The sequence below is a fragment of the Spermophilus citellus genome (genome assembly GCF_964194105.1).
Source record: "Spermophilus citellus genome assembly, chromosome: 11".
In the NCBI taxonomy this organism is placed as follows: domain Eukaryota; kingdom Metazoa; phylum Chordata; class Mammalia; order Rodentia; family Sciuridae; genus Spermophilus; species Spermophilus citellus.
The window spans coordinates 62186657-62207217 of NC_138192.1; the positions used below are offsets into that span (position 1 = coordinate 62186657).

Sequence of the window (20561 nt, forward strand, 5' to 3'; positions counted from 1 at the left end):
ATTCACCTGGTCAGTGCCTATCAACCATGCACATCCTACCTTGCATGATATTTCCTTGAGCAGACTTTGTTCACGCACCCAAAGGTAAAGAAGAAACCCCCTTCAGGAACTCAGGTTTGTGGAAACTCAGGTTTGTGGAAACTCAGGTTTGTGTCCTTATGGCTATTGAATGCCCAGCCCTTTCCTCTAGATTGCAAGCACTGTGAAGGTGGGTACTGCATCTGCCTGGGTCACCATTACATACCCAGCCATGGCCTTTGTGCCTGACAGAAGTACAAGCCTGAGGCATATTTGCTACAGCATGAATTTTCTCCTCCCAGAAAGGTTTCAGAGGTGAGAAGAGACCTGATGCTAATTTTCAGAGCCAACTTGAGCCCATAAAGTCTTCAAATGTCAGCACAGAACTTAAGGCAAGGCTTAGTCACCAGGCCAGCATGTCTGTGCAAACCATTTCTTCCCTAGAGAAGCCCGCCGTACCATCACATCTGTTCACTACTCGGGCTCCCATGTGTGGGGAAATTAGTACTTTTTGTGGTACAGTAGGTTTTTCGTTAGCTTGTTTGTTTGTCAGAAGAAAGAACTAAAACACAAGAGTTCCTAAAATAAGGAACTCTAATACATTCTAGAACAGCTGGGCTTCTGTGGCTGGTCTTCTTTGGGTTGGCTGCTTGGGGACTTTGGGCTACCATAGGGCTATGGTGATCAAGATCATTCACATACAATAAGTGCCTTCAATGCCAGTCAGCTTACAGAGATGCCTGCAGCACTTGGCTGCTCAGCAGAGGAAAAGCTGCCCCTGATCTTTGCTGCCATTTTTTCCCCCCATCAGTGCAATAATGGCAAGTTCAGCAGGGAGTGGGAAAGAGCGAATTACATCATGTTCTCCTCTTGCTTTGCTGAAGGTGATAAGGATTCCTAAGTCATCCTGCATTTGAACTGCTGAAGCTGAGAAAGAAGAAAAAATAAAAAAAAGTGCCATCTGTTTATTTTGTGTCTGGGCTGACTCCTTGTCTCTGAAATAATCCCTGCAAATTAAGCCTATGACAGCAGCCACACCTTCTATTTCAAAGCCAAAAATTTAGCCCGTGTTCAAGTGACTAACAAATTAAACAACACTGTGGGGTAATGACCTAAGACAATATTGACCTGTCTTTTCCATGTTTTTTTTTTTTAATGATTCTCTGAATGCTGTATGATGCAACTCCTTAACATAAGAGGAAAGTAATGCTCTCTGTGTGCTGTCTTTAAACTTCTCCAAATGAGGCTTCACAGAAACAAATGATTACAACGACTGAGGGGAACTGCCTACTGTGGAATATTTCCATAGGCCAGAAAATACTCTCTCCTCCCCACTTACAACAAGCAATGCCCATGTCTGAACAAAGCTCCAGTTCTAGGGAGAATAATAGAGCCAGAAGGAAGGTGAAAGCAGTTCATTCTAGTGAGTTATAAACAGTTCAGAAAAGTCATTCCTTCTCTAGGTTTCCATCTATCCACCATCTCAGGCCTGAAGCTCTGCTCACAGTACAGGAAGGGGAATTGCTCTTGGCTAACTCATTTTTGGTGTTTTCCCTTGTCTCCTTGGGCTAGCCAGGGAGTATATGGCCTACCACTCAGAGCTTCCTACCTGGGCTCTGAACTGAAACTTGGTTTGACAGAAAACCTTAAATAAAGAACAGAACAGCAGAGAGGGAACCACCAGGGCCTTTAGAGCCCAGCTCCACACCTCTGTTTCTCCTCTCCTGCCCTACTCCACCCTTTCCTCTGGGGTTCAGGGACCGACCTTCACAAGTTTGCCAACCTTGGATCTAGTTACCATCACAAGCCTTTACCACACCTCCACCCTTTCCGGAAGCTTTCAAACCACACAGATAAACCCTTCAAATGCTGGGCAGGGTTCCAGTTTGTTTAACAACAGTCTTGGAATGCAGCCTTAGGCATTGTGGCACCCAAATCCAAAGGTGAAAAGGCCCCTAATTAGTGAAACCCCCCTCTTCCCTAGCTCTGTACTCTACCCTACGCCAGAGAAAGAGAATGGAAGGGATGTGGTGATTTCTACACTACACCCATTCCATGCTAGATGAAACCACAGGGAGTAAAAAAATTAAGAGAGTGAAAAATTGGGGCACAGTCCAAGTTTCTGCTACTGCTACTTCTCTATCCCCGACTCCCCAATCTACTTCTCATGGCCCTGTCCCGTCCAGAACTCCATGAGGGGCTAATGAAGCAGGGAATCCCATGTCCTCAGTCCCATGACTGCAAGACTGTAATGCCAGCCCTCATCACCTGAGCTTTGCTTCACATATCTTCTTACCCCTATCAGACTAATTAATACGGTCCAAAAGAACTCATTAACTCCAAACTCAACATATTTAAGAAGACTGGCTGATTATTGAGAGGAATAAAGATCCTACAGCCACTATGAAAAGTTTGAGTTTGGGTCATTTTGAGCTTATTCTTCTTCATTCAAGTCCAAAGAAAAGCTCCAGGTGCCTACACTCTGGGAAGAAGCAGAATGCATTTCTTCAGAGGGCTGGGAATTAGAACTGGCTTTCCAAACACACCATCCCTGTGTCTCAATCTCTGCGGCATGGCAAGCCATTTTCAGCTTCCACAGTCATATTGGACCCTGGCACAAGAAAGCCAGCTAAATCTGAGATGTGTCACGAGGCCACTGGCTGGGAAGCAAGAATACCTAAACAAACCCAGGCCAGAGCAACAGGCAAGACTTTCCACAGATTCCCTTTGGCTTCTGTAGCTGCAGATCACTCCCAGCCTAAAGATAACCCAAGTATCTACGAAGGGTCACTTTTAAATAGTAGCTTTAATACCACCAGTCATCTCAGAAGTATTTCCTTCCAGAGCCTGCTTCCATCCACACTGTCATGCCAAGCCTGTCCAACAATGGCAAGCCCAGTGAGGAAAAGAAAGTCCAGAAGGAAATGGAAGGAGTCCCAAAGGGGAGCAGGCAGCTCCTAACATGCTATGGTTCTATTAATTCTCCACTGCACCCCCACATTTGGCCTACTGAGAAATAACCTTGCAAAGAGACACCCTGTAGAAACTATCTACTGAACCCTGGAGATTAAAGACCAGGTATAAAATGAAACTAAATAGTTTAATTCAATGCCTCCCCTTTCTGAAGCAGACGCAACACAAACCATGGCTGGCTGCCATCCAGGAGTTTTTTAGGAAAACATCCCCTTCCAAGAGGAAACTTACACCTCTCAGTGTACTGGACCACTGTTTTGTTGAACAAGGGAACTATATGGAGTCTTAGGACACACTGTACAAACACAGCCATTGTGGCCACCCATTAACCATGCAAGTGTCAAACGGACCTGCTCAAAAGCCTGCTTTTTATTTTGGGTTTTGTTTGTTTTTATTTTTGCTCCCATTTAAGCAGGGACAAAGTCCCCAGATCTTCCTAAGAATCATTACAATCTGCTCAGCACCTCACCTGCTGTCTACCAAGTGAGTCCACACTGTCCTTCAAGGCAGTCAGCCAGGGGCTGCTGTACCAGGGACAGGTGCTCAGTGGGCTATTTTCAGTTGCTATCAGCTCAATCGGGAGCCACACATGCTCAGGAGGCAGCCGAGTTTTGGTAGCGGTTCAAACTCTGGGCAGCCAAGAGACATACACCTTTCACAGCTGCTACGGCAACCAGCAGCCCAGCGCTCCTCCCAAGACCGGAGACAGGCAAACAGTGTAACCTGCCCAGCCAATACGCTGGCAAGCAGGCTGTACCTCTCGGCTCACTGCCTGGGTTATTCTGAGCGGGGCTTATTGACACTCCATGGCAACACAGGAACAAAAGGCCAGCTAGAAGGATTGAAGTATCTTGCAAAAGTTGCTAGAAAAGTCAGCAGCCCAGGCTTCTGTTTTCATAATAAAGTTAGCAGTGGATTATTATTAGGTAATCCTTGTTTCGCAGCTGTCGTCGTTATTTGTGAACTACCTGTAATAAAGTTCTACTTTTTGAACTACAGTTTGTTTTTGTTTGCCACCATTTAGTTGCTATAGTTGGGAGGACTTTGAAAATGAAGCATGTGGTCAGCCTGCCCCCAAACTGCAGGAGAACTAGTTTTTCTCACTCCCTTTCCTTCTATTCTTGACATGACCTAGGATTCACTTCCATCACATCACTCTTTCAAAGCACACAAATTGCCTCTACTTAATCTTTTACTAGCTCTCCACTGCCTTCAGAATACAAGACACAACACCTCAGGCACAGGGCTCAGCCTTACTTGCAGGTCTCAACTCAGCCCTAATTAATCCTGTCTCATGACTTGGTGTCCCCCATGGTCTCTGGCCTCCACCCTTCCCCTGCCTGAAATGTCCTTCTTAGTCCCTCCTCCTCTGCTGGTCTAAAGCCAGTTCATCCTATAAAACTCTGCCTCCCTGGACTGCCGGCCCCAGCCCCACAGGAGTCAAAGGTATTCCTTGTAAGGAAAGTATTAGTACCATGTGGTAAGCCAGGCTTCAAACAACTGGACTATGACTCATTAATAGCAAGAACTCCTTCTTGCTTACACAGACATTGCCAGTGCCAGCCAGTTTTGACAATGGTACTTCATTTGAATAAAATCTACAGGCAAGGTTATTATTTTTTTAAAGTGCATCTCACCATCACGTCCCTGCAAAGAAGTTTCCATTCTTCCTTTTATTCCTTCTCTCCTTCCCACATCCCCCAAATACGTATCTCCTTGGAAAGTTCATGTTCTGCTCTAACCCATAACAAAGAATTAGGCTCAGCATTAACCCTGGCTCTAGGAAACACCCTCTCTCAGGGCTCAGATTCAGCTGATAAGAACCGGGCAGCAGCTGTTACAGTGTTATGATCAAGGCTGGGAAGGTGCAAATGTAAACTTCCCTCTTCCTCTCAAATCACTGGCTTGGAGAGACAGGATGGTCGGGCTACATGAAGTTGTGAAAAAATAAAAGGTTCTAGGCCAGGGTTGTTGGCAAACATACCAGAAGACCTAACATCAGTGGTCACAACCTTCCCCTTAGGGCAGCAGGAACTGGACTCTTTGGAGCAGACCGAGGTTGTCTTTTTTTAAAAAACTGGGTTTTGACCCATTCGTGGGTAGAGAACTCAATGTAGTGGCTCGTGACTAGGTTTCTTTCCATCTTTTGGAGATGAAACTGAATAGTGTTAAGGAAAGAGAAGAACCTGGAGCACACTGAACAAGGTTAAGAGTAATTACTATTTCATGAATCTATCCTTTCAGATGTGTGTGGGTCCCGTATGCACACTGGGTCCTAGTCTAAAATGTTTCTAGCTATGAGTCACAGTCAGAAGTTGGGAAGCCAACCCACCCTGTGTCTTACACTATCTTGGAATGACATGAGTTCTGAGTAATTATGACTATTATAAATAATCATTATCTAGGGAAGTTTATCAAGTTCATCTTGAGCTTCAGAGGGAAGTTACAGAGGGGCTAGCAGCGTTCTGAGGGTTGTAAATTAATTTTTAAATGTGTTTTATTTTTCCTATTCTTCCCCCTAAAGGTGAAAGTTACAATCCTACATGTTTCCTATTTTACTAGTTTTTCTGTAGAGGAAATGGCATCTCTTACTCCTGAGACCTGTCTAAAGGACCCATGGCTCTCCACACTTAATTACGAGAAAAACGTTTCATAAGCTTGTATGTTGAACTTGTTTTCCCACCTGGTCAATGCCTGATTTTGTTTGATTTGAATTTTTAATGAGTGTTACCCACTCCCCTCTTACACTGTCCAAGATAAATAGATAGATAGATAGACAGACAGACAGACAGACAGATTATCTACCCACAGTGGAAACAAACATTTCCCAGGAAGGAGAGGCTAACAGAAAGCTTTGTTTCAGCTCTCCTTGCACCAGCTCATATATAATCACTTTATTACATAAGAAAATATGATGATGATGATAAAAAAAATCTTAAAAACGTGCAGCTCCATCCAACATTCACAATTTAAGTTTTTGTAATGTCAAATAGCCCTGCACATCTCATCTCTTCCATAATCCTCACAATTACCCTAACAAGACAGGGGGTTTTGTTTTTCTTTGCTTTCTTTTTTTTTTTTTTTAATGTGTTTGGATTGGTTAAAGCTCTTGCTTGAGGTTACACAGCCAACAAAAAACATAATGTATATTAAAGAGTGGTGTTCAAAAGCTTCTATCATTATTTTTTGTTTGTTTGTTTGTTTTTGTGGTGCTGAAGATTGAACCCAGGGCACTGCTTGTGCTGGTCAAGTGTTCTACTACTGTGCTACACTGGTATATCCCCAACCCTAAGAGATTCTGTCATTATTAATCCTCTTCAAATTTTCATTTGTGTGTGTGTGTGTGTGTGTGTGTGCGCGCGCGCGTGCGTGCGCGCCCTGAGCTAGCTACATCTACATTCATTTATGTCCGGTGCATGCTAGAATCCAGCTCAATCCTGTCTGTTTGAGAGGAGAAGAGAGTTTGTAATAGCAAATGACAAGGCCCCTTCAGCTGGGTTTGTGTTCTTTACTTCTCATCTCTCCTACCAGTAATCATTTTTCATGTTCATTATCTACCCAACTCTAGCTGCAGGAAGAGTTTTATTTGCTTTCACAGAGAAGAGCACTTGAGTCCTAATTACCTGTATATTCTTCCCTTCCTTGCCACTAATAAGACTGATCATGTTCTAATACTACTATTATGCCACCAGGGAGAAGACAGAACCTCTGGGTTTGGCTTTCCTTTTGTCCCTGAATGCATGCAGGTGAAGACGGTGACACCAGTACTTCAAATGGAGTATTGCTTCTTTGGAAATATTTTAAAGCCAAGACAACCAACATTTTGTAAGATTTATAAGTCACAGTTAGATTTTATTATAGCAAGGGAGGTTAGACTTATGCAGAGTTTTGTTGCAAGAGATTTTGGCCTGTCTTAGAGAAGACTGCTAGGTCCTAAATTATTTTCTGAGTTAACTGGATTTTAGTATTTTCAAAGCCATTACCACTCAGACTTTCCAGCCCAATTACCCAATGAAGGAAGGAAGGGGATAATTTCAATGGACTTTTTGTTAGGGTCCACAAAGGTGCCCCTCTTTGCCACTGGGGGGAAGAATAGAATAAGCCTTTCTTTGAATTTCTCATTATTGAGGATTCAGGAAGTTCTTGAAGGGGTGATTGAATGTAAAAGAAGCATCTCAGTGTTAAATTTGTTGCTCTCATTTCTTGTTACTATAATTTATCTCTTTTGTTCAGAATAACTTTTTTTTCTTTACCATATCATTGAATGAGAGAATTTTTTAGGAAAAAGTAAGTACTAATTAATATGGGAAATAATAACATAAGGCGATTAGCCCAATAATTCACATGTATTAAGCAGTCAATAAATAAATAAATAAATATTATGGGCAATCAGCAAAGGGATTGTTACAGTACACAGTGTTTTCTGTATTTGGAAACAAACAAAAACAACAATAATTAAAAAAAAAAAAAGAGTCCCTTTTTGCCCAGAGCATTTAGAGTTGCACAGAACTTAAAAAAGTTTCTGAAATACACACAAACTCTATCCAATAGTAGGTCCATGATTTTGGAACTACCATTTGAAGTGTTATCACCATTTCTAATCACTGTTTAAGAAATACTTGGTCTTCAGCAATGAAAAAAAAAACCGGGGAGACAAAGGAGGAAGAGTTGGTTTGATTTTTTTTGGAGGAGGGCACATAAATTTGTACATATTTATGGGTGACAAGTGATGTTTTGATGCTTTTACACAATGCATAATGTGCCAATCATGGTAAGCACACCTGTATCTTCAAACATTTATCATTTATTTGTGGTGAAAACATCCAAAATTCTTCCTCCTTGCTTTCTTTGACATACACATTATTGTTATTACTTGCCATCCTACTGTGCAACAGAACCCCAGAACTGTCTAACTATAACTCAGTATACACTGACCACCCTTTCCCCATCCTTCTCTGGTTGTTTTGGAGGTGGGGGTCTTGCTCTGTTGCCCTGGTTGCCTTTGAATTCCTGAGCTCAGGCCATCTTCCTACTTTAACCTCCTCAGTAGCTGAGATTACAGCCTCATGACACCATGTCTGACCCTTGTTTGTTTTTTAATGGATTACAAAATACATCAGAACAAAATATCGCCAGGCACAGTGGTATACACCTATAATCCCAGAGACTTAGGAGGCTGAGGCAAGGGGATCACAAGTTTGAGACCAGACTCAGTAATTCAGTAAGGCCCTTGGCAACTTGGCAAAACTCTATCTCAAAATAAAAATAAATAAATAAAAAATAAAAATATTTGAGATATGGCTCAGTGGTAAAGCACTGCTGAGTTCAATCCCCAGTACCAAAACAACAACAACAACAACAAAAAACCTCTATGACTTTTATTTAGGTCCCAATAATGTCATCTAGCATCAATAATATCACGGATACACAATTAATAAGCTGGTTCCTCTTCTCTGTAAACATTAAATATGGGTCCTGTTTTCTTTTAAACTTGGTAATCTATAAAGCTCAGCACCAGATAAGCTATAGTACTATTACAAATGTTTTCCTTGTCTGCCCTGGAATTTACCTCTTTGGGATAAGTATTTTATACTTAACATTTGCTTTACAACGAATGTTGAGTACATTACAGTATATTACAAACAGAGTTTTTCTGTGTTAAGAAAAAGGTACTGGTACATACATAAAAACAAGAGTGCCTTTCATAAAATATGCTATTGACAGTCAACATGGAGCTGAGCCAGGGAGAGAGGACAGCACGAGGCAATGGCCATTATGATTGGAGCACTCTGGGTCAGAGCACTCACTGCATGTTCTTTTTTAAAAAAAGATAGTATTTCAACTAAAGGATGAGACACTCTTTCCCACACTCTGGTCCATATTTCTAAACATTCTGATGGTGGTGGTGGTGGTGGTGGTGGTGGTAGATAAAATAGCAAAACCTTAGTGGCCGTTCATTCCTGTATCAGCCCAGATAAACTAGTTTCATTATGTGTTTTTACTGTGGCATGAAAATATCATTTGCTGGACTCTCTGGGCAGCTTAAGAGCTGGGATCAGGGAAAAAACAACCAATAGAGATGTTATTGACATTTCCATAAATTCCATTTGCTCCTCTCTTTTTCCCGCTCTTTCTCCAACCCCCTTCTCTCTTTATACTACATTTCCACCTCAATTTCTCTTCTGCTCCTTTTTCTTTCTATCTTATCTACATCACACTTAAGTCCATGATGCCAGTGTAAACCCAAAGGTACTACTTAATACCACAAAGAACTGATAAGGCACCTAGAGAAAGATATAAGACATTTGGAGAGAATTTAGTCCTGAGATTCTTTAGATTAAAAAATAACAATAAAAAATCAAATTGTTAAGTAATTTAAAAGAAGACAGGGAATCCTAGAAACTCAGTTGAAATAAATGTGTTTAGAAATTTTGCCAAGTATTTCCTGGGGCACAATCACCCCAGATGAAGACCCCTGCTAACTCAACAAATCTTGTCAGATTTCATAGAAGCCCTTTTCCTCCTATTAATCCCTTTCACACTGCCACAGTGGAAAACTTTCTTCAAACATCCTTGGCACTAATTGACACAAGTGTCATATTATCACAAAGTCTTTAACAATATTGCTTAGAGCAGTGTCTACACACTGAATATCTAAAGTGGGCTATAGCTCCATTTTCCAAGAGAAACAAAATATTAGTGACCTTATGTAATTCCAAATTTGTTCAACATAGTAAAAAAAGAAACAAGTGGAATTTACATCTTCACTGTCTTCAAAAATCCAGTTTGTTCCTTACACTTACAGCACACCTCAATTCCATTGCTACACTTCAAGTGTCACATTGACTACTGGCCATAATATTGGATACTGAAGATGCACAATGTATGTCAATGAATATGAAAAGGAAGTAGAAATAGATCAAATAGTATAAGCTTAAAAAATAACAAAATCCATTCTAGAAGATTAAGCACAGATGTCCCCATAGTATGGGCTACACTAACTTTCCAGTTACTTCCCTAGAAACTTATCAATTATATAAAATATAACATTATATCCCAAAGAACTTATAACTGGTTAATGTCCCTCACTTAGCCTTACTGTCCCACCTATCATAAGGAGGCTGAATTCACACTTTAAGCACCACTCTCTATGGAGGAACCTTCTAAAACAGAGTGGGCACAGCTTGATGCACAGTAAGGCACGTTTATGTTTTATGTATATACAGAGTTATATGACAACATGCTAAAAGAAATTACATACAAATGCAGAGAATTATGAATACATTTTATTCTTTCAAAAGGAGTAGTACTACCTCTAAGCAACTTTTTGAAAATTGGCAGGAGACCAGAGATGCCAAAGTCCTTGAAATGCCTTGGTGGTACCACACAGCTAAAGTTTAGCCTGCTATGTTTGAAGGAGAAATGGGCCCTTGCCAGACACTGGATCTGCTAGCATCTTGAACTTGGAATTCTCAGCCTCTGGAACTGAAATATAAATTCCTGTTGTTTATGTACAACCTTGTTTATAACATTTTTTGTTATCACAGCCCACATAGACAAAGACTTAGCCAATGCCCACACAAATTTTGACTGTCCCAGTACACATTCATTTACTTGAAAAATCTTGGTAAAATTAATTGAGCCTAGTACCTATTACAAATAGTGTAGATTAAACTGTCACTATATGTAAATCTCCAAAAACATATAAACATCATATAACCCGAGGGCATATTATCAGCTTTCCCTTACTATAACAAGTACCCAAGATAATCAACGTAATAAGAGAAAAAGTTCACTTTGGGCTCACAGTTTGGGGAGTTTCAGTCCATGACAGATTGGTCCCATTATTTTAGCCAGTGGCAGCTCAGTATATCATGGTTGGAGCATGTGGCAGAAGAACTCTATTAACCTCAAGGCCAAGTGCAAAAGATAAAAAGTGGAAGGGGTGGGGTCCCACAAACCCCTTTTGGGGGAACAACCCAAATAAAAACCAGAAGACTTCCCATAGGCCCCAAATCTTCAAGTTTCTATCACCTCCCAATAGTGCCAAGTTGGGAATTAGGCCTTTAACACATGGGGGCTCATTCCAGATTCCAGATTCCAACTACAGCAGAAGGTCAGCAATTCTCAATTTGGTTTTTATTCAGAAAATGCAATCATGGAAGGTTAAGCTATTTGTGACACTAATACCACACAACAGTACCAACCTGCTTCTGAGGATACAGAAGATCATTACATACATAGCACGTGCTAGAGTAGCCCCCACCTTGTTCTGGGGTTACCTGTTCTCAAATGTTCAATGGATGCCTGAAATCATGGAGAGTACCAAAACCTAAATATACTATGTTTGTTCCTCATATATACCCTATGATGAAGTTTATTTATAATTTAACACACTAAGAGATTAACAACAATAACAGAAAAATCATATTATACATAATAAAAATTATTTAGAACTTATGAATTATCTATTTCTGGAATTTTCATTTAATATGTTTGCACCATGGTTGATCACGAGCAACTAGAACTGTGAAAAATGGAACCATGGATGGGGACTGGGAAGCTACTCTACCTCTTTATGTCTTCAAGCATACTCATGTTGACCGTGATTGAATGTATGGAATCTGTTTATATATATTGCTATACTGTTAATTACAGAAATTTCTTTATTTCTTCTTAATATTTATTTTAGATGGTGCATTATGCCAGGTTTTTATATTTTTATATCAAATACTTTTAAATTATAATATAATAGGGATCAGAATTGCACTTCAAAACAGTCAAGGGGCTTTACCAAATATTTATTATAAAAAAGGTGTGTTGAGGCTAATAGGGTTAAGACCTGCCTAGTTTACAACAAGCCAAATGATACACAATATACTTATCCTAATCCAAATAGCTGTGTGTCCCTTACCTTCCACACTCGGGGAAGGAAAAGCAATCATCATTAGCACAGGAAGAATCATCACTCCATCTATCATCGTACAACTGTGAAGGGAAGAGAAAAGAAGTAAGTCAAACAAAAATTTAACTGCTGGATGACAAATTCAATTAAGCATACCATCTTTCTCTGCCACTGAAGGCCCCTCTTACAAATCCCTCTTAATGTATGGTTCCCATATGTTTTAGCACATTCAATTGGATGCCCTTTTCACTGATCTAAGAAAGTCATCTAAGGAGTTAATCAGATTCACCTCACTTTCTCGGAACCCATCCTCTTAGATGAAAAACTCAGTAGTGGTGTAAAGGCTGAAGATGAGGCATTCCCACAGATTTCAGGTTTGAATTTGATCTTACCCTACTGAACACTACATTAACATAATAGTAAAATCCCTAAGAAGAATGGATATACTACTCTAGCATGATGTTAAAGATTAAGAGACCAGGGCTAGGGTTGTGGCTCAGCGGTAGAATGCTCGCCTAGCACGAGCGAGGCCCTAGGTTCGATCCTCAGCACCACATAAAAATACATAAATAAAACAAAAGTATTGAGTCCAAATACAGCTAAAATATAAATATTTTTTAAAAGATTAAGAGACTGAATAACTCAAGGTGAATTACTATATTTGTGCCTTACTTTGCTTTAAAAGGTGAGGAGGTAGTGGAATCTGCATTTCAAAGAAAACAGTCAAACAAGCAAACAGAAATCACCTCATCTGTGGCAAAGCAATGCATTTCTAGTTCACCTTAGATTTTCACAAAGGACAGATGCAATTAAGACAGGAATACTCCTGAAATATGAAATCATGTACATCTATAATATATGAAATTATCATTGAGAAAATAGGATAGTTGACAAAAATTTCAAGTTGGTGTTGGCCTAAAACTACATTGGCAGAAGCTCAATATCCTGAGTTAAGAATTTTTCCACTTGAATAAGTCCTGCAAATATCAGGAACCTGATGGGAATTTGGCTAGACACAATTTTCTGGATAGAGTAACAAAGAAAATTGATAAAGTTCTTTATGAATAGGCTAATGTGCTACCTTACTCTTGCAGGTTCAAACCAAAGGGCAAATTCTGTTAACCCGTTTGGAGTAGATTCCTTGTGATTCTCCTTCAGTTGATTGTCTGATTGTTTCCTTACCACACTCCATCCCATCTTTCTACCTCTCATTTAACATTTTCCTTTTCCCACAATTATACTTCAATCTATCACTTCTCTAATAGCAAGGAGGGGTACTGGGGATTTTTATGCACCTTTCTTTTATCTTTAAAACCATATGAAACTGAAGTGGCCCTCTTCGGCTGTAGTTGTTATAATAATTTGCGTTCACATAGCTCTTTTCTGTGGCAAGTCTTTTTTGAGGCTACAAATTCCTCATCTTGACCTCTCACAACCACAGGCCGACTCCTCTGACACTCTCTATGCCTTTGAACAGCAATATGCTATTTGTTGCCCTCTGCTTGAACTGACCTGAGCTGCTGCACCCACAACTCTCTCTTACCCACTCCTCTCCTCATATCATTCATGATCTAGCTCAAAAGGTGATATAGTTTGAATCTGCCCCCCAAAAGTTCCTGTATTGCAATCTTAATCCCCAAAGATATATATTAGTAGTATTTGGAGGTGGGGCTTTGGGGGAGGTGATTAGGACTAGATAAACTGGTAGTCTTCATAAGAAGAGGAAAAGTGACCCTAGCCAGCTGCCTCACTGCCATGTTATAATGCAGCAAGGGGGGCCCTCACTAGAGCTGAGCAGATGCTGGAGCTGTGTTCTTAGATTCCCCTGCCTCTGGAACTATAAATTTCTTTTCTTCCCAAATTACCTGGCCTAAGGTATTGTGCTGTGGGGACAGAAAATTCTCCATCCTAAGAGATTTCATTTCAGCTCCCCAGCACTGGTGCAGAACAACTTGCAGTTGTGTCTGTTGAAATCCCCAGCAAGAACCACCTGCCTTGGATGCATGCATCCAATGGCCATACAAAAAAACTCCTTGAGCCATGGAATAAAAATACTAAACTCCCTTTTTCATAAAACTGTGAATTTTAAAAAGTAGTTAACAACAAAAGTCTTTATTGGAAGTCTTTCTCTGTGACAGTAGAACGAGAGGTGGCTTTCAGGAAGAGCAGAGTTACAGGATGAAAGGGTGGGCATGATCTGCTTATGGAGTGCAGCTGTGCACTATAGATTTGAGGGTCCATTTTAAGTGGATTCATAATTTATACTGGCTGGTTATAATGAAATGAGCTCTCCTCCAAGGGCAGGTATCCTAAAATCATTAAAGAAACTAGAGATTGATTATGTTACTGATGCAAGCACCAGAAGAAAAAGAAAATGGTGCCCCAACATCATTTATTCCTAGTAGTTCTTCTTTAACCACTTTACTAAAGAAAAGTAAGAATATTCAGGTTAATCTGGTATGAAGCAGTCTCCCCAAATCCATAATTTTTTTAAAAAATGGAAAACTGAATTCACGTCCTCTGACATATATAATAAATATTACTTGAATGCCCGGCTTTTCAGTAATAATGTGAAGCCATCACTATTACCTTAAATATTTTATATTTGGCTTTTTTTCATAGCTTTATTGAGGTAAAATTAAAGTACAATAAAATGCACATATTTGAAGTATCATATTTAGTTTTTAAAATTTCTTTTTAATATATTGCTATAATTTAGATCTTGAATGTCCCCCAAGGGACCACGTGTAAAACTTTTGGTCCCCGGGGTGATGCTACTGGGAGATGGAGGAATTTTTAAAAGATGAGGCCCAGTAGAGGGTTGTTGAGTCATTGGGAGCATGTTCTTGAAGGGAACCGTGGGATCCTAACTCCTTCTATTTTTTAACCTGACCATGAGATCCCCACCATTGCCATCCATACCTCAACTAGATGCCTAAAGCAATAGGTCTAACCCATCATGGACTAGAACCTCTATCATGGACAAAACAAACCTTTCCTCTTTCTAAGTTAAACATCTAAGGTATTCTGTTATAGTGATGAAAAGCTAAGGGCTGAGGATGTAGCTCAGTGGTAAAGTGCCACTGGGTTAAATCCCCAGTATCTAAAAAAAAAAAAAAAAAAAAAAGAAAGAAAGAAATTAAGAGGAATTCTGATGTCTCTTAGTCATCTGTCAGTTTTACATCATCATCACCATAATACTAGTGACACTTCCTAATGTGCCTGGCACTATGCTTAGGATCAATATGCATGATCTTATCCGATCACTCCCTAAAACACTATAAAAAATACTCATCTTAATCCTACTCTATGGATTTTCTAATGGATGAGTGGAAGTAACTGATCCAAGGACCCAAAGGCAAACCCATATATATATTTTATAATACATACTTTGCATATATCATAAAACACAAATCAACATATTTTGAGTGTACATTAAGAAAATTAAATTGAACTGATAAGTCATCAAAAGCCATTTGAGACCATTAATCTATTTTTTTCATCTCAGTCTTATCTCTGAATTCCCAGTCCTTCTTTCATTAATTCATTCATGCATTCAAATATTATTGAGAGCCTACTAGGTGGTGTAATAAGAAACTATATACTATATACTACATATTGGACATGAAAGTATGGTTCTTGCTATTGTGGAACTTATAACATAGATATGCTAGTAGTCAAATAATCATCAAAAAGACTGCATAACTTAAAAACTAAAATATTAAGTAAGAAATAATTAAACTATATTGCCAAGAAAGTAAATTGAGATATTTCTGGAGCATGGAACTTCCCTGAGGAGGCAGTATTTTAATAGGACCAGGACAAAAGTACTAGGAAAACGGGAAGAGCATGTGCTCCAGGTGTGAGTGTGTGTGTGTGTGTGTGTGTGTGTGTGTGTGTGTGTGTGTGTGTGTGTTACAAGGAATGTGATGCAGACATGGGCAGGCACATCAGGGTAACATGTGAGGAAAAGGGTACAATTTCTCAGCTTCTGTAGAGGCCCAAGGCCAGGACAAGTGAGGTATGTCCCAAGAACTTAAGGCTTAACTTAGAACAGAAAAACATGAGAATGGCCAGGTACCAGAGACCTGGAAGAGCTCTGAGCTAGAGACAGCCCAAGAAAGCTGGAAAGGGAAACTACTGTCATTGCTGAGGTAAGGAACTCTAAGTCCTGTGTCCTCACTGTTACCGAGCCCCCTTGGTTCTCACCACCATCTTTTCCTTAGTTCCCTTGGCCCCTTACTTCTAGGCACTCCAATCAGCCTACTTCTTGCCCATCTCTAGACCTGTGTATGTGTGCTGTCACTGGGTCCTCTTTATAGCCCAACCTGGCCAATTCCTACTCATCCATCAAGTCTCAATATAAATGTCCCTTCCTTATAGTAGGGTGCCTAAACCCTCAAAAACCTTTCTTTCACTTTCACATATTACTTTGTTAATTTTCATAGAAATCATCATTACTAATAATTATGCATTCAGATCTTTATGTGCTTCTGAACACATCTCCCTTATACACTAAAATCCATAGCAACAAAATCTATTGTCTACCTTGTCCATCAATGCCAGAGCCATGTAGATGCACATTTAATACTTGTCTAATTACAATGCTTTCCAAATTAATAAGCTCAGCTTATTAAAAAAAATGAATGCATATCCTTCTATATATACCTGTAAAGGAATGACAAGATTAAAAAATGTATCATCTCAAATTACGTTATATGCATGTACAAATATGACATAATGAGTCCAATTTATATATAATTACAATGCGCCAATAAAACAAATAAATAAATAATGTATCATCTCCATAAACTTTAATGTATAGAGTTTTAATCTGGGTAATAGTTAATGTTAATAGTTACCAAGCTTTAAAGTCAAAAATCCCTTCGGAATTTAAAAAAAAAATTCAAAAAACAATAACACTGCTGTATTTTCCATGCCACAAAGCCAACAAAAGCTGATGCCCCAAAATATCTATTTACAGATTATCATTATGCAAGCAAAATTAATTTCAGCTCATAAATAAGGAGACATAAAAAGAATGATAAATTCAGTCCCCCAAGCTAATCTTAAAATATGCTAAAAATTATTGGGGTAAAAAAAATCAATATCACTTACTGGCTACTACTGTTCAGGGTTTGGAGTGCCTCTGCTGCCCATTAATTCAGCTATTAAAAAGAGCACCCCAAAAAGGAAAGGGGGAAAAAATGCAGAAAAGAGAATGTTCTGAAAATTCCTGATGTCACTTTAATTATAAGAAACATCAATATGTTAAAGTATCAACCTAAAAAACCTACTTATAACTTCAAAACATATTAAAAAAATATACTGCCTTTAAAAGTAATCTTTCAACTCCTCTACTCTTGGTAAGAAAGAGAGATTGGCAGAAATGGGAATAGGAACAATTCAATAATTCAGGGATACCTCACTAGTGGTTTTCAAACTTTTTGGCCTCATGATCCCTTTATACTCTTGAAAATCACTGAAGAACTTGTTTATGCAGGCTATATCTACTCATTTAGTTTAATTTTAGGAATTAAAATTGAGAATTTTTAAAAATATTGTGTTTATATTAAGGTAACAATAAACACACTACCCTGTTTTTATTAATTTGAAAAGAACTGTATTTTAAACAAACAAAAACAACAACAACAAAAAAAAAAAAAACAGGAGAAAAGTGGCACTGTTTTACATTTTGCAAATAAATATGTTTGACGAAGAAGATACCTGGATTCTCAAATATGATTCTACATTCAACCTGTTATAACATGTTGGACTGGTTAAAATATATATAGAAAATGTAACCTTGCAAATGGTATTGTAAGAAGGATCTTGCCAAACCCCCTCAAAAGTTTCAGAGACACCAGGGACTCTTGGTCCACACTTTGAGAATCACTGCCTTGCAGTTTAGATGCTCAGTTCTTCTATTATACCACTTCACCAAATGGTACCAGATATATTAGACAGAGCACTTGCCCCATACCTGACCAAAATGCTACTGTTCTTCAGATTTAGAAATCTCTTTAACAATTCTAACATCAAGAAAAGCTTATCAGTTGTGGAAAAATGCATTAGAAATGTTTTTAAATGTAGGAATGATATATATACAATTAAATTTTTTTAAGTAGAATATAAACTTGTTAATAGAAAGGTACTCACTGCTTATTTCATTTAGGTTCAAATGTCAAAGTCCCTAACTGAAGAATCAGGCTACTGGGATTGCAAAATATCATCTGAAGAGTTCTGAGTATGAATTTTTGCCTGTAATGTATACAACACTCCCTTCTGTTCTTTGATAAGACTCTCAATCCCTGGTAACTATCTTAACACTTCAACCACAAGGAAAATAACTCTTTGGAAAATGGCTAGGGACCTCCTGCCTAGCTAAGGCACCCTCTTTGAATCAGTGCCACCTCTTACAATGTCTCAGGTCTACCTTCTTGGGAGACAGAGCATTTGCATGATACTCTACTAAAAACAGACAATCACAGAGCAGAGCAGAATCACTTTATAAATCCCAAGGTGCTTTTCAAACTCCATTTATAGATCAGACTGATATCCAGTCAAGAAGCTAGCATTCAGCTCAATTTCTAACGTGTAGGCTAAAGACCAAGTTTGGCACTTCTTTTGTTCATCACAACTTTATAGCTGAATAAAGCCATGGGTATGCTGATACCCTTAATCAACTGTTACTCTACATAGCTTCACTCACTGGACAGCCCGAGATAGGCCAGCAATCCAGCAAAAATAATCATTTTGATATTGGTCACAGAATAATTAGAGTATGATATACTGAATTTCTATATTCAACTTTTAGAACTGATATTAAGCAATCTACTTGATAAGCTATAATATGGCAATAAAGGTTATTTCTAAAATCTAGACTTAAGAGCAATGTTCAATTTATGGTCCATAATACAGAAAATAGGGAGAAAGTTATTCAAAAATTCTACAGAATGTTCATTTGTCTGGCCTGGTAGCCCAAACTCACTCGGTTTGCCCACTGGTTTCAATACATAATTTAGACAACACCTAATTATTAAATAGGGACTTTCTTGATCCTCTTCTCAGTTTCACTTCTAACAATCTCTGAGTTAAAAAGAGTCTTGAAAGTGGGTCATATGAGCACTCATCCCTGTTTTGAATGACTTTATACCAACCAGTACAGTCTCTTTAACCTTTGCTAGATTACCACTCATAGGGTTCTCTTACTTCTATTCCATGACAGTTTTTTTTTTCAACAACAACCAAAAAATATTCTATAATATAAACGGCAGAGGCAAAACAGAAATTTCAGGCATGGTGGTGCACACCTATAATCCCAGCAACTTGGGAGGCTGAAGCAGAATTCCAAGTTCAAAGCCAGTCTCAGCAACTTAGGGAAACTCTGTCTCAAAAATAAAAAATAAAAAGGGCTGGGGTTGTAGCTCAGTGGTAAAGTGCCCATGGGTTACATTCCCAATGCAAAAAAAAAAAAAAAAAAAAAAAAAGCAGAGGGAGAGAGAAATTCTGGTTTCTTTTAATTATCTATCAGTGTTATAATATTATCACCATAACACTAGATAACACTAGGGGCACTTACTAATAAGCCTGGTGTTGTGCTTTGAATCAATATGTATTATCTTATGCAATCACTCCCTAAAACACTGTGAAAAATATTCATGTTAATCCTATTTTATAAAAAAGAAAATGGATGAGTAGGAGTAACTGATTCAAGGACATAAGTTCAAATCCAAGACCACACAACCAGACTCCAGTGATCTTAATCAACTGTTACTCTACATAGCTTCACTCACTGGCCAGCCCGAGATAGGCCAGCAATCCAGTCTGTCATCCTTAATGTTTCATCCAAGTCTTCCTTCATTCTAAGTTTCAACAACCTTGATTTTTCTCTTAGGAAACAATCTTACCCATGGTTATTTGAATCACCTTTCAATCATCCCTTCCTTCTATTTCTCTAACCTCAAAATTAATTTCTTATACTCTGCAACTTCCAATTATTTCCCCTATCTTAACTCCTGCTTCCAAGAAAGGAAAAAAAAAAAAACAAAAAACAAAAAAAAAAAAAAAAAAAACCTCAATACCTCAATGTCAAAGAAAAAACAAGCTGTTTGACAGAGCAAGTGGTTTCTTACTCCCATCCCCCACCCTCTATCTTCAATTCTTCTGTAACCCACACCTCAAAGTAAAAACAGAAAATAATATAAGGCACATTTGGAAACTAAGACAAATTCTAGACACAAAAGTTTGAAGGAAAGTATACTTACAACAACCACCTCCCCGTAGGACAAAAACCAGCCATTAGAACTGATTAGATAATGTGAGAACATTTCTCTCTTCCAAGCTGAAGAGATAGACCTATCGGAAGGGTGGCTTGCTACAAACTTCCTGGGACTTTGGAAAGGGTGAAAAGAGATGGGAGTTGTCAGTAATAGCTGCAAAGAAAAGGTTCCACTAGAGCCATCAGGCCAAATAAGTTAAGTCAGGGTCTCTTCTTCAGTTCACAAATGACCTTTTAAATATTCTTAATGCCACACTCTGAACTAGTGATATGTGCACAGGCTGCCAGGGCTTGGTTTCATACAGACTTCATTGCTGCTGAGGGTTGCTGATGGGCTTTTACTTTCAGAACATTAGCACGTAATTTGATCTTTTGCAATAGATG

At 38.8% G+C, this 20561-nt stretch overlaps 1 protein-coding gene across 4 annotated transcripts in view; it reads right to left on the reverse strand.

Annotated features, from left to right (window-relative positions):
• The window catches only part of ACVR1 (activin A receptor type 1), a 124872-nt gene that overhangs the window by 40704 nt on the left and 63607 nt on the right, over positions 1-20561 (reverse strand). For all 4 annotated transcript variants that reach the window (XM_081260882.1, XM_081260880.1, XM_081260879.1 and 1 more), the window contains one exon: positions 11906-11979. In XM_081260882.1, coding sequence (XP_081117008.1) covers positions 11906-11972 — 67 coding nt within the window. In that variant the 5' untranslated portion in view covers positions 11973-11979. The remainder of the gene's footprint in view (positions 1-11905; positions 11980-20561) is intronic.